The sequence below is a fragment of the Leuresthes tenuis genome, unplaced genomic scaffold, assembly GCF_036924035.1.
Source record: "Leuresthes tenuis unplaced genomic scaffold, fLeuTen1.0.hap1 SCAF_8, whole genome shotgun sequence".
NCBI lineage: Eukaryota > Metazoa > Chordata > Actinopteri > Atheriniformes > Atherinopsidae > Leuresthes > Leuresthes tenuis.
Genome location: NW_027325362.1, coordinates 35,017,623 through 35,031,817, shown reverse-complemented (window position 1 = coordinate 35,031,817; position 14,195 = coordinate 35,017,623). Strand labels below are relative to the sequence as shown.

The window sequence follows — 14,195 nt, the reverse complement described above, 5'->3', positions numbered from 1 at the left end:
AAAAAAAGAAAATCAAAGAAGTGTTTAGTCAAAGTTTGATCATACTGTCACCCATGACAAATAATGAATGATTCCAGTGCTTTAATTCGGTGCAAAGCTGTTTACTTCATGGAGCTTTTGTTTGGGTTGGTACTTTAACATATGGCAGTTATTCCTTTGTCTCGCCACACTTCTGCCATTTCTTTGAATATCCCAGCCTGATGCACTCAGAAACAAGAGTGTGTAATACAAATATACATTTTTTTGCCTTCAGTTCTATTATTATGAAATTATTGCAAGAAAAAGTTTTCACATAACTCTTAGTAACACCAGGGTCTTCTGTCTTATTTGCTCTATATTTTACAGTGTTAAAATTACACCCATCTGTCCCTAACCCCCCCAAAAAAACTTTACCATGTCAACAAAGATTGGACGAAAAGTAATGGATCAAGATTCAAGCGTCATATATACAGTACATGTTCCTGTTCAATGAGATTCTTCCTTTGCTGTTTGCAAGAATGCTGATAGATTGAAAGGGCACAATCAAGTAAAAGGGCAGCATGTGCAAAAATACAATAGGAATATACATACTTAAGTATATTCAATAGGAAATAACACTGCTGTTGCTGTGCATATGTGCAGAAGTTCAACAGAGTGCAATAATAGCTTAAATGTATGAGGTGCAATTATGACACAATTCTAGTGTGTGCAGTTCCCACAGGTAGAAAAGTAGTGGAGTATTGTCCATGAAAGTAACACTTCTGTAACTGAGCATGTGTGCAGAAGGTCAACAGAGTGCAGTAGCAATGTTCAAGGTGCAGTTGTGAGATCCAAGAGCAGTTCCTGAGGTAGAAGTAGTGAAATGTTGAACTAGCGTCTATAGTATGTCTGCTGTTTAGGAATCTGACGGCAGTTGGAAAGAGTTTTTGAGCCGTGACATCCTACATTTCACTCTCCTGTACCTCCGGCCTGAGGGTAGCGGTGTACAGCCTGTGTTGGGGGTGGGTGGGGTCCCTGAGGATGGAGGCAGCTCTCCTGTGTGCTCTGCAGAGAAGGCAGTAGTGTTCTGGTGATCTTTTTGGCTGTCTTCACCACTCTGCAGGCGTTTACGGCCCATGGCTGTTGTGCTGCTGTGTGCAAATAGTTTGTGCGGGATGACCATATTGAAGGCAGAGCTGTAGTCAACAAAGCGTGTCCTGATGTAGGAGTCTTTGTTTTCCAGGTGGGAGAGGGAGTAGTGGAGGGCGGCCGCAGCAGTGTCTGAAGTCGACCTGTTGGGCTGGTAGGGATATGCAGGGGATCCAGGATATCTGAGATGCTGTTTTGAATGTGGCCCTCTCTCAAAGCACTTTGCTATGATTGGAGTGAGTGCTACTGGCCTGTAGTCATTGAGGTGAGAACATCGACGAGCTCATTGGCACATGCTCTGTAGGGCCCGCCCCGAATGTTCTCTGGTACTGCTGCCTTGCGGGGGTTGATCTTCCTCAGTGCTTTGTGATCAGTATGCAAACCTCACTACATCGTAAAAAAATGCACCAGTTGTGGTAGTTCAAATAATGTAGGACCCTCCTGTTTAATCAACTATGTTTTTGTCTTGAAAGATTTGAACAGTCCTCTGCTGTTTGGGCGGCTTAATGGCCTCTCCTCTGACTCCACCATTGACATTCTATACCAGCTTGGGACCACACAGGATTCTGGGACCAAAGACAGGTACTTAAAGCCTTTTGTCTTTAACCTTGACACAAACTGTCCATTTAGCTGCCCTAAAAACATAACTTTCAAGGAGAAATGATCTTTTCTCAAGGTGGTATTCTAGAGAGATGCATGGTGAAAAAGTGTCCTTGCACCCTCCTTGTTCTTTTAAAAAATAATTTTTTAAATAAAACATTTAAATCATCTTCTCATTGTGCTTGTTGCATTTAAATTATGCTGTGATGCAGCCCACAACTGAAGGACTGAAATGTCCAGACATTGTGATGTGTTATTAATCAAACTATTACATTTTAACCTTGCAGGATCCAGGCTCTTTTGCAGTGGGTCCATGACTCCTCTCGAGTAGCTTCCCATAAAACGAGTCCCATGGGATACACCGCTGCTGGCTCTTCCTCTGCTTGTTCAAGGGAGTATGGTCTCCTCATGCCATCTCCTTCCCACCTCCACTGCGTGGCAGCCATCTTGTGGCACAGCTATGAGCTGCCGGTGGACTATGACCTCCCTGCACTTCTCAACAGAGAGCTCTTTGAGTCAGTCATTGCCTAGTCCTAGTGAAATTACCCATACATTTTCTTCATGTGATTATTGTTAATACTTTGTTTGCTGTTCCTCCTCTAGGCTGCTGTATAACTGGTCCATGTCACTGCCATGCAACATAGTGCTGAAGAAGGCTGTGGACAGCCTGTTATGTTCCATGTGTCATATCCACCCCAGTTACTTCTCCCTGCTTATGTCCTGGATGGGGATTGTCTCAGTGCCCAGCGCTAGTCACTCTCAAGCTCAGCAACGCCGCCTTGCCATGACAGATGATGGAAAAAAGCAGCATGATGCCAATGCAAGTGCCACAGGTCTTACAGATGACTCCAAGCATGCAAGGCCTCCTGTCAATTTGTCAGAGTCTCAGTTAACCACCCTGGCAGCTGCCTCCCAGTCTCCAGGAGCAATAGAGCAGCTGCTGGACTCAGGCCTACCCTCACTGCTGGTTCGCAGCCTGGCTCAGTTCTGTGTTGGCCTGCTGGTCAGCGCTGACCTCCCTCTACCCGCAGCTCAGGCTGACAGACGACACCACCATCACCACTACCACTCGCCCTCCTCGTCCTCACACAGTCGGCCACCTCTGGCTGCAGAGCTGGCAGCTCCCGTGCTGCGCTTCCTCACAGAAGTGGGCAATAGTCACACCATGAAAGACTGGCTTGGAGGACCAGAGGTGAACCCGCTCTGGACAGCACTGCTCTTCCTGCTGTGCCACTCCAGTGCAAGCGCAAGTGCTGGTACTAATGCAGGCAGTCAGGCCCTGAGTACTGGATCTGCAGCAGGTCCCCCTCCTCCCCAGCCTCAGCATTCAGGGTCGCGCTTCTCCCTGGTGTCCTCTGAGATGGCGGGTGGGCTCACTACACAGCAAAGGACAGCTCTGGAGAATGCCACAGTGGCCTTCTTTCTTCAGTGTATCTCCTGCCATCCTAACAACCAGCGGCTCATGGCACAGGTCTGCTCTTGAAGCTTTTACTTTTGACATGTCAGATTTTCTGATTGAAGTCTGTTATTCATGTTTGAGAATGTGCAAGTCTGAAAGGAGGAGCTCTTTTTTGTATATATATTAGTTTTGTCTTCAGGGTTTTACAAAGAAATTTTGCAGTATTGTTTCCAAAAAAGCTTTTCCATCCGACTTGAGTGTAGAGAAGAAACGGGTTTAGTCATATCTGACAAAGAATAGATGCAGCATATCAGATTGAAAAGAAAACTTCTTTTTTGCTTTGCCTCCAGTCAGGGACTCCTGCTCTCACCATAAATAGAATAGAGAGTGTTGCCACTTTCTGTTGATGCGCACATCCTTGTTTATTTGGTGTAAATCCGTTGATGAAAACTGACTATTTCACAATTCATTTCAGTTTACATGGCAACTTTGTACAGTTTGTTTCAATTTCCTTTGAAACTTATATGGAAATGTGGTGCATGGAATGATTTAATTGCGATATTAATCATTTTCTGTCTCTTTATTCATTCTGAGACCCTTTGTTCTGATTGCAGGTTCTATGTGAACTCTTTCAGTCTGCTCCTCAGAGAGGCAATGTACCAATATCTGGAAATATCTCAGGCTTCATTCGAAGGCTTTTTCTGCAGCTCATGCTGGAAGATGAGAAGGTCACTGTCTTCCTGCAGTCTCCCTGTCCGGTTGGTAGCTTTCTCTTTTGTTGTGTTATCGGCTCAGTTTATTCAGCTCTATCTGTGAACAGCCTTACAGCAGATAGCACCTCCAGTTTCCTGCAATGCTTTCATTTTGCTTAATGTTAGACTAATTGTGACTTTACCCTTTCCATGTTGTGTTTTTTATGTCACAGCCAAAAGTGATGAGCAGTGTTTCCAAGATAACAAGATAGATTGGATTTGAACATTAGCAGTCTACATTCTACAGCACTGTCATGTTGCTAACTTGCATACATGTGACAGAAATAATGCAAGGTTTCATTCTGACATGCGACTTAGTGCTATAGATGTTTACTGTTTGACCACAAGGGGGCAGTGCAGCAGTATTAAACAGCAGTTTCATGTTCCATCCAGTTGCTCCCTCAGACTGATTCACATCTGGCATAATTTGTTCTCTATGACATCCCATGCTCTATATATACAGTGTTTAGAAAATACCTTTCGGTGTGTGTGTGAGCAGATGTGCAGCAGAACAAGATGTAGAGGAAAAGATCTGAATTAATCATTGCAAGCAATTCAACACCCTGTCTCAGTGGCTGTTCTTCGTGGTCTCCACCTGCACAAGGGACAGTTAAGAGGCCCGTTTGCTCGGTTCAGACTGAATATAAGGACCAGCTGCCCTGCCCATGTTCTGACATTTTTCCACTGGGGCACGTGAGCATGCTCAGTAGATTAAACCAGAACACTGAGCTGTGGATGCAATTGTACAACAATCAGCCTGTCTGTGGGTAGATTGTCATGAAATTTTGCACAGACATGGATGGAAATCAGATAATGAAACCTCTACAGGAAAACTGTCTAGAAGTAGTATGTGAGGACCATTTGATTGTTTCCACTGATATTATTCTACTTTTTTACCATGGCAATTTGGTCTTTTTTTTCTCCTTCTTTCAGTTGTACAAAGGACGTATAAATGCCACCAGTCACATGATCCAGCATCCCATGTATGGAGCGGGTCACAAGTATCGCACCCTCCATCTACCAATCTCTACCACACTGGCTGAAGTCCTGGACCGTGTGTCTGGTATGTGTCAATACAGAAAACGTTAACTCGCCATTGCAACATTCCGCCAAGCAGTGTTACATGCATTTGCTCTGAGGAGGTCACAGGGAAATAAGACTACTAAAAACTACTATTGTTCTAGACTATGCTTCAAAGTCTCCTGTTCCTATCGCAGAATTAGGAATCTAGAATACATTAGAACATTGCCCATGACATCTACTGTCTTCTTCAGACAGTGTAAGTCAGCTACCTCCCCTCAGAATCTCAGCTCACATTTGGTAGTGAAATTTTGGGACTTTCGCAAACACAATTGTTTGCTGAGTTGGTTTGCTAAGTCCAAATAAGTTGGGATGTTGCTTAAAGTGGAAATAGAAATGGAGTGCAATGATTTGCAAATCTCTGAAAACAATATTTTTCCACATTTCAAATGTTGAATGTGAGACAATGAAAAATATCAGCTTATCTTTGTTTTGGTGGCAGTGAAGGTGGGACAGGGCCATTTTACCACTGTGTGGCATCCCCTTTCCTTCTAACAACAGTCTTCTGCTAGTCTTCTGCTTGTAACAGATGCAGTTTGCAGTTGAACATTCTCCTGCTGAATTATGCAAGCCTTTTTTTTTTTTTGGAAAATATGTCATCTGGATGGGAGCATATGTTGCTCTAAAACCTGTAGCTTTGATGGAGCTTTTCTAAATGTGCCAGTTCCACAGGCACTAACACACCTGCGGAACATTGGAGATGCAGGCTTTTGAACTGAGTGCTGATTACAAGCTCCTCTTTAGTCCAGAGGATACAACATCCCTGTTCTTCATGAAAAAAATGCACTTTTCAGTTCCTCCGGCCACAGAAAATATTGGTCCAGTTTCGATGAGCTTTGGTCTAGAGAAGATGGCAGTTTCTCTGAATCATGTTCACTTTGACAAGACTGCACGTTTGACAACTTCATGCATTAACTTCTCTTGATGAACAACTTTTTTGTGAATTGCAATCTACTTTGTAAAGACACAAAGAAGGCAGCCTTTCTGCTTATCAAGTTCGAATCGAGCGTATTGACTGTATGAGTAAATGTTGTCAACAATAAGGGCTGTAGTTTAAATGATAAGCTAAATTAATAACAAAATATAGCTGCAAGCAGCGATGGCGGGGTCTAGCAGAACAGCAGGTAAGCCTGCGGCTGCTCAGGAAGGCATCATGAGTCCATAGACCAAGTTTGGTGTTTGAGATGAACTCGTCTTCATCCAGGGATTCCAACGGTACCTCAAAGCTATGAGCAAAATGCAGTTTTTCTACTTATAGCGCCCCCTCTGGGTGGAAGTTCACCAGACTTCTTGGGCCTCTTAAAGGTTTGGTCATGAGTCTGTGTTAGAAGTTTGAAGTCAAAAGATCAAATGGTTGCAGAGATATGGCTTCACGTCCTGTTTGGCGTGTCAGCGCTGAGTTTGATTGGCTGCTACGGCCAAACGGAAGCGAATTTAATAATACCACTTGATAACTTTTATGAGGCATGCTCTGAAGATTCTATGTGTCAAGTCCCGTGGAAATCAGACAATCTGGGTGACCTGTAATGCGTTTTGAAGATTTTTGATATAGTTCAAAATGGCGGAAAATCCAAGATGGCGCGAATGACGTCATGACGTTGGTTGACATCGGCTATATCCAGGGATTCCAGCTGTCCCTCATTTGTGAAATTTGGACCAAGGGGTCCAAAGATGAGATTAAAAATGCATTTTTGCTAATTATAGCGCCCCCTACAGGTCAATACTCACCAATATTCTTGGGCCTGTTAGGGATCGAGTTATGAGTCCGTGGTATAAGTTTGATGTCAAAAGACCAACCGGTTGCTGAGATATGGCCTCACGTCCTTTTTGGCGTTGTCGCCGCTGACTTTGATTGGTTGTAGTGGGTGAACAAAGTCGAAATTGAAGAAAAAAACGAGCAACTTTTGTGCGGATTGGTCCAAAGATACTGTGTGCCAATTTTCATGAGAATTGGTCAAAATTTGTGACCTGTGAAAATTTTTTAAGGTCTTCAATAAAATCCAAGATGGCGGAAAATCTAGTGAGACGGAAAATGACGTCATGATATAAGGATTCCAACGATACCTTGTTTTTGAAATTTGGACCAACGAGTCAAAGGTTATTTAGCTGAATGTGCTTCAAACTTTGACATGTTGGTGGCGCTAGAGAGTTTGGATTTTCGATTTTTGTTGAGTTTGCGCCTAAATATAGGTGCCAAATTTCACAACTTTTTACCATACGGTTCTATGGGCTGCCATAGACTTCCATTGCAGCGGAAAGTAGATCAATAATAATAGGAAAAACAGCTAAAACAATAGGGTTCTGCAGCTTCGCTGCTAGACCCCTAACAATAGGGTTCTGCAGCTTCGCTGCTAGACCCCTAACAATAGGGTTCTGCAGCTTCGCTGCTAGACCCCTAACAATAGGGTTCTGCAGCTTCGCTGCTAGACCCCTAACAATAGGGTTCTGCAGCTACGCTGCTAGACCCCTAACAATAGGGTTCTGCAGCTTCGCTGCTAGACCCCTAACAATAGGGTTCTGCAGCTACGCTGCTAGACCCCTAACAATAGGGTTCTGCAGCTACGCTGCTAGACCCCTAACAATAGGGTTCTGCAGCTACGCTGCTAGACCCTTAACAATAGGGTTCTGCAGCTACGCTGCTAGACCCCTAACAATAGGGTTCTGCAGCTACGCTGCTAGACCCCTAACAATAGGGTTCTGCAGCTACGCTGCTAGACCCCTAACAATAGGGTTCTGCAGCTACGCTGCTAGACCCCTAACAATAGGGTTCTGCAGCTTCGCTGCTAGACCCCTAACAATAGGGTTCTGCAGCTACGCTGCTAGACCCCTAAATATATTCTAGGCAACAATTCTGTGGCTCAGTGATATACACTTGTGTTTAGAAGAGTATATGGCTGACTACAGTTTAGCCCTGGACACTCTCTGGCTGTCGAGGTCAGCAGTGCAGCACTGGTGCCGTGAGCTGCAGTATAACATTTTAGCTTTTAACCAGCTGTTTTCATGATTAATGGCTCACCCCTTGGGACCTTTTTTTTTTTTTTTTAAAAAGCTTGACAATACTGTTCTTTACCCTCCACCCCTTACGCCCAAAAAATTCAAAAAGTGTGAAAGTTTCAGATAATAATGTGACTTATTGATTCATTATGACAGATACACCCAGTATTACAGCAAAGCTGATCAATGAGCAGAAGGAAGACAAGGAGAAGAAGAACCATGAGGAGAAGGAGAAGATGAAAGCAGACAGTGGCTTCCAGGACAATTACAGTGTTGTTGTGGCCTCAGGTACTCTCATCCCAGTGATAATACTACATATGTATGTATGTATGTTTATATATATATATATGTGTATATATATATATATATATATATATATATATATATATATATATATATATATATATATATATATATATATATATATATATATATATATATATATATAGATATATATATAGATATTCTATACATTTGCAGTATGTGACCTCCTTTGGGAATAAAAGTAATTATGTTTCTGTTATGAAATGTTTGTCCATGAGAAACTGGTCCTTCATGCTTCCATGGTGTCTATTAGGTTTAAAGTCCCAGTCCAAGCGGGCTCTTTCAACACCTCCCCGGCCTCCATCAAGGAGGGGTCGTGTCATGAGTGACAAGCTCAGTGCTTCGTCTGGTGTGGACCCCTCAGTGAAAACCATCAGTGTCCCTGTCTTTCACCTGTACCACAAGCTTCTTCCAGGTCCGTCAAACACACTGCTCACAGCACACAAAGTGTTTGAGTCAGAGCAGCTAAAGCTCCTTACTGACTTGTACCTTTGCCTTGTCCCGTCCGTCCCCTCAGGTCAGCCACTCCCACCTGAGATGACCCTGGCTCAGCTGCTGACGCTACTGTATGACCGCAAGCTGCCGCAGGGCTACCAGTCCATCAACCTGACAGTCAAACTGGGCTCCAAGGTTATCTCTGACCCAGGCCTTTCAAAGACCGACTCTTTTAAGAGGCTGCGTACTGAAAAAGGTGCAAACCCCCCCATCTCTGCAGTACATGAATACGAGTTCTCTTCCATTAGAATAACCAACCCAAGATTTTTTTATTATCATTTCAGATTGTGAGTTTCTTCTTATGTAATGCAGGCACATTTTTTATTATTAATATTATTCTAGGCAGTAGTTGCCTTTATTCAACAGTGGGAGAAAGAAAGGGGGGCAGAAGGAGTGGCATGGCATGCAGCACAGGCCCACACAGGTGCCAGCTGCAACGAGGACCTCAGATTTCGTTCATGGGCTTTTTTTTACCTTAGGATTTATCCAGGTTTACTTTCACACCTGCAGTGCAGAGAAGATTTATCACTGCTTTATACTTCTTGTACTTTCACTCTGTCATAGAGGGGTTAACGATGAGTAAAATGGAGGCAACTCCTTAATGTTGGTGATCCAACATTGTCCTTTTGATCAGATATTTATGAGAATGATTTATTAAGACCGCTACAGAGACAGATATATCTCAGGCTTATTATTTTGTCGTATTTGACAGGAACATTCTCTGATTTCTGGCTTTAACATCGACCTTCGAGGAATTACCATTTCACAAAGTATGAACAAGCACAACAAACCTTTAATGTAAGGTATTGATTTTTAGGCTACTCTTGTAACTTAAGACTTAAGATAAATCTGTTTGTGCTGAAGTAAGACTCCAGTCCAGAGGTTTTAAGATTTTTACTATGTTTACCATGGTGTTTACTTTGGTTGAGGCTCAGGTCACATCACCTGAGTTGTTTCTTGGTCGGCATTGAAAGAAAGTCTATGAATTCTAAAAGCTCATGGAACGTTTTGGGGTGTTCAATCACAGCCACTACTCTGCTTTCCTTCACAACCTTCCTTCACAAGTTAAAGCTGTTTGATCCTTTCATAAAAACAGAATGCTTCTAAAAACACTGTCTGATTTGATTTGTATCTATTTGCTGTGACTGTGTCCTCCACGTAGTCAGATTATCAATTGGTAAATGGACTGTACTTGTATAGCGCTTTTCTAGTCTAACTGACCACTCAAAGCGCTTCACTACAATTGAATGCTGTTACTGGAGGACAGGTCCTAATAGGGATAAAACTGCTGATGTCCCGAAGCTACAAGACAGCGCTGTCGGTGACTCTCTGACTGCTTATATTTAGCTACTTGATTCTGGCGACTCGTCGCTCAGTACTAGGTCAAATTCTTGAATATCAATGTATTGTTTTGATGACGTAAGCGCTGGTAAATCTGCAGAATTGTTCTGATTAATTTAGTCCATTCTCTCTACAATCCCTGTTTTCTATTCTAATACTTTAGAAACACAGACTTGACGTCATTATGATGAAAGTTGGTGGGATGCTTCAGAATCACAGATGTTTTACTTTGAAACCTAAATACTTTTTCTACTTTAACCTGATGTTCCATGCAGTGTAAAATAACTAAGGTATGCTATATTCTTGTGTGCATATCGATGCTTGTCCACTTTTGTTGCTTTACTCCAAGTCCTTTAGGAAAGAAGTGACATTTGGGCTCCATTCTGTAATTTCGCTTCACAGGCTGCAGGAAGAAGCTCTGCATCCTCTGTTATTATTCTGCCTTGCCATTTCCTTTCTTATTAGCATGAATGAACTCAACATTCTTAAATGTGCCCTATGCCAAGCCACCAAGCACTTGATGGGGTCAGTCATCTTTACGCCTTATATTCTTCCTCTCTGTGGCTGCTGAGTTCTCAGATAAGCCACTGAGCAGCAGAGAAACAGTTGAAACCTGGGCAGCTTTGTGGCCCTCTGGACAGGGCTGCTTCTGTTTTGCTAGCCTGTTTGAGTTACCTTTGCACAGTACTGTGATATCTTGTTACTTTTAAATAGGCCCCATGAAACAACAAGTACTATTTGCTTCCATAGATCTCCAGGTTTCCTGCAGATTCAAAGGCAAGGGAGGCTGCCCAGTCCCCCAAAAGCCCAGTTTGTTCTGACTGGTCAGCTCGTGACCTCAAATGAAAGTAGACAGGATTTTTTTTCTTCTTTTTTTTCCTGTTCAATGGTTCTGTTTGCATATGAAAGAAAAAAATTATACAAATAACATGAGCTGACAAATAATCTTTCACCCAAATGAAAACGGTAGCGTTCTGTATTCCTGTTCAGAAAGGTTATATCATATATTATTTATTTTAAAAAAAGTTCTCCAATAAGAGAAGGCAGGGCTGTTTGGAAGATGACCTACCAGAGCTTTATATCAGCACATTTTGACGAAGTTGTGCTGTCATGATAAAATAATGGTGGTTCAGTGCTGGTGGAAGTTGAACATGAGTTTTCCCTTTTACCTTTAGCTTCAGCTTTCCTGTCAGACTTCAATGTCATGTTATAACTGTAAACAAGGACATTAAGATAGTGTATCCTTATCTTCTAGTTGACAAGGCCACAGCTCCTCTGTGGTTGGGGCACTTTTCACTGGAGTGAAATAAGAGAAACATGGGTTTAAAAAAATATCTTTACTAACTAATGTATTCATAGCGAACTCACAGTGGATAAACAATACTGGATTCGGATTTCAGTGATGACATTCTCCTCTTAGCAGGCTTGAAGTTAAAAACAAATATAGTGTTTACAGTGTTCCAGATGTTACACAGTGGATGAACCTAAAACGGGCCCCGTCTTTGCTCTTATTGCAGTGGATCACTGTGACATGCTGAACAGCTGTTCTGAGGACGAGCCAATGATGGCCAGTGAAGAATGTCTGGATGCTGCCACAGATGAGTCCCTGCTGGAGACCAACCCCATCCAGTCACCGCTGCAGGTTTTTGCTGGCATGGGTGGCCTGGCCCTCATCGCAGAGAGGCTGCCCATGCTCTACCCTGATGTCATTCAACAGGTGAAAGTCACAGTCTGCCACCAGCGTATGCTTTTACACTTAAAGTAACCTAAAGCACGTTAACTCACAGAGTAGCTGAAGATTTAACAATCGCACTTCTTTTTTTTTTTCTTTCAGCATTAAGAAATTTCATTTTAGGAAGTGTTCTTTTGTTGTAACTATTTCAAACTGAGATACAGTGATATTTCTGGCTCCAGACTGCAGCCATTTAGTGCATTTTGCAGATGACTTTTTCAAACTAAAATTTGTGACTTTAAAATATGTCCCCCATTTTTTGGTTTAGTTTTAATCATATACACTGAAACAGCAGGATAGAATGAAGACAAAGCGTTTGTGTGTGCACACTATCTCAATGAATGATCACCTAATGTGACTCAATGATGACTGTCTGGTGTCCTGAAGGACAGGTGGAAGAAAGTTAGGCCGGAGTCCTGAACTGCGTTGTTATAAATGCAGAGTGTAGAATTATCAGGCAATAGAATGGAGCATTCGGACTTCCTACCCACATACCAGACTCAAACATAAAAACTTAATTGCGTAGGAGAGGATGTATACGTGTCAACATTTTTTTAAGATGATGCAGATAGAACATCTGATTTGAAGGTGATGGCTGAACAAAACATATTTTTAATTTGAAAAATTAAGCTTTAGCTTTGGCTCAAACACTTCTTTTTTCATGATGTATGTCTTTGATGTATTTCATCATATACGTATTATCAACAACGTATTAGCGCCATGATTTGACCATTTGATAAACTACTTTCTTCAAAGTATGAATTTTCTCCATTTAAAATAGGCCAGCAGAGACCACCATTCTCCTAAAGCCATATATTTACCACATTGTGACGGTGCAAAATTTCTGCCTGTGAGATTAATGTCACACCATGATGTTGTGCTTTGAATTCCTCACCTTTGCTAACCTTAACTCTCCTGCATGGTTGTTCACAGGTCAGTGCTCCTGTGGTTCCCTCTGCCACACAGGAGAAGCCAAAGGACAGCGACCAGTTTGAGTGGGTGACCATCGAACAGTCTGGTGAGCTGGTGTATGAAGCGCCAGAATCCATTGCTACTGAGCCACCGCCTATAAATAAGCAGCAGTCCCAGTCGTCCTCATCGTCGTCGTCCTCAGTGCAGACCATGTCGCCCATCCCAGCCCACTCACTGGCTGCTTTCGGCCTGTTTCTGCGCCTGCCTGGGTATGCTGAGGTCCTGCTGAAAGAGAGGAAGCACGCCCAGTGTCTGCTGCGCCTGGTGCTGGGTGTCACAGATGATGGAGAGGGAAGTAAGTCTGAAAGTACTTAAATTGCTGACACTGACTTTTGCTCAGGACTTTTTTATGATTTTTAAAGCTTCGATTTTTGAGTGCAGGTACACATGCATACAGTCCTTTGTTGTCTTTTCTTGTTTGTCTGTTCTCGCTCATCTTGAATATCCCTATAAAACTGTTTGTTAATCATTGGTTCTCTTACAACGTTCGTTTCCATATTGCACTATGGGATACATCCCTATGCGCCGTCCCCAGAAGCTCCTTTACAGTGCGCCATTGCTGATTGGCAGACAGAAGCCCCTAGGGGAGGGACTTCCTCCTACTATAGTACTTTCTCTCTTTAGTCTAACACGTCTTCTCGCTCTCAGAAGCAACCCCTCAGATGGCAGGTGCGGCTAACAGGCTTGCCAAACTGTTCACAAAGTGAGCTAACCACTCGGTCACCAAACACTACCTGATGTTGCACAGTCATTCTGAGTCTCAGTAGCTGGGCTGTCATCCAACACCAGCTGTTGCAGCTAGCCACTATACGAGCTGCTCACTGCTTCGCTTTTACACTGTAGCTGAAAGAACCACGGAGCTTGAACCTTCCCTCACCATGGAAACAGACAAGTTGCCGGCAAAGGCGTGCATGTGCAGGAACAAAACTGCTGGAACAGATACCCATGCTGCTTGTGCTTCATGCCTAGGCTGCAACACACCCAGGAGGTGCTAGAATGCCCGCCTCTCCTTAAAACCCTACAGACGCAGACAAGCGCGACAAGCTAGTCTGTCAGCAGCGGACCCTGTGATGGGGAGAGCCATTCCCCTGCTGCAGGAGCTGACGGAGAGAGCGCCCAGGGAGACACCGTCTCAACGGGATCTAGGTGGGGCAATGACGTTGTCGCCCCAATGACCGGCCCCAACGAGCCTGACTCAGGAGTCTAATCTGATTCAGGGGACGTGTCCATCAGCCTCAGGTCCGAAGATGACGATGAGGAGGATGAGCCCTTTGTTCTTCCATCTGCTGCAAAGCCAGTGGCTCCTGGCGACACGTGCATTGGCTCTTTAAACCTGCCTGCGACAATGGACCTGTATGAAGTCTGTAGAAGGGCAGCTGAAAAGCTGTGCATTGAGTGC

The 14,195-nt window shown here is 43.4% G+C and overlaps 1 protein-coding gene across 5 annotated transcripts in view; it reads left to right on the top strand.

Annotated features, from left to right (window-relative positions):
* Positions 1 to 14,195, top strand: part of birc6 (baculoviral IAP repeat containing 6) — a 111,504-nt gene that overhangs the window by 56,162 nt on the left and 41,147 nt on the right. For all 5 annotated transcript variants that reach the window (XM_072391561.1, XM_072391563.1, XM_072391560.1 and 2 more), the window contains 10 exons: positions 1,581 to 1,689; positions 1,995 to 2,222; positions 2,311 to 3,178; positions 3,721 to 3,864; positions 4,792 to 4,921; positions 8,089 to 8,220; positions 8,510 to 8,671; positions 8,774 to 8,947; positions 11,610 to 11,809; positions 12,758 to 13,091. In XM_072391561.1, the coding sequence (XP_072247662.1) occupies positions 1,581 to 1,689; positions 1,995 to 2,222; positions 2,311 to 3,178; positions 3,721 to 3,864; positions 4,792 to 4,921; positions 8,089 to 8,220; positions 8,510 to 8,671; positions 8,774 to 8,947; positions 11,610 to 11,809; positions 12,758 to 13,091 (2,481 nt within the window). The remainder of the gene's footprint in view (positions 1 to 1,580; positions 1,690 to 1,994; positions 2,223 to 2,310; positions 3,179 to 3,720; positions 3,865 to 4,791; positions 4,922 to 8,088; positions 8,221 to 8,509; positions 8,672 to 8,773; positions 8,948 to 11,609; positions 11,810 to 12,757; positions 13,092 to 14,195) is intronic.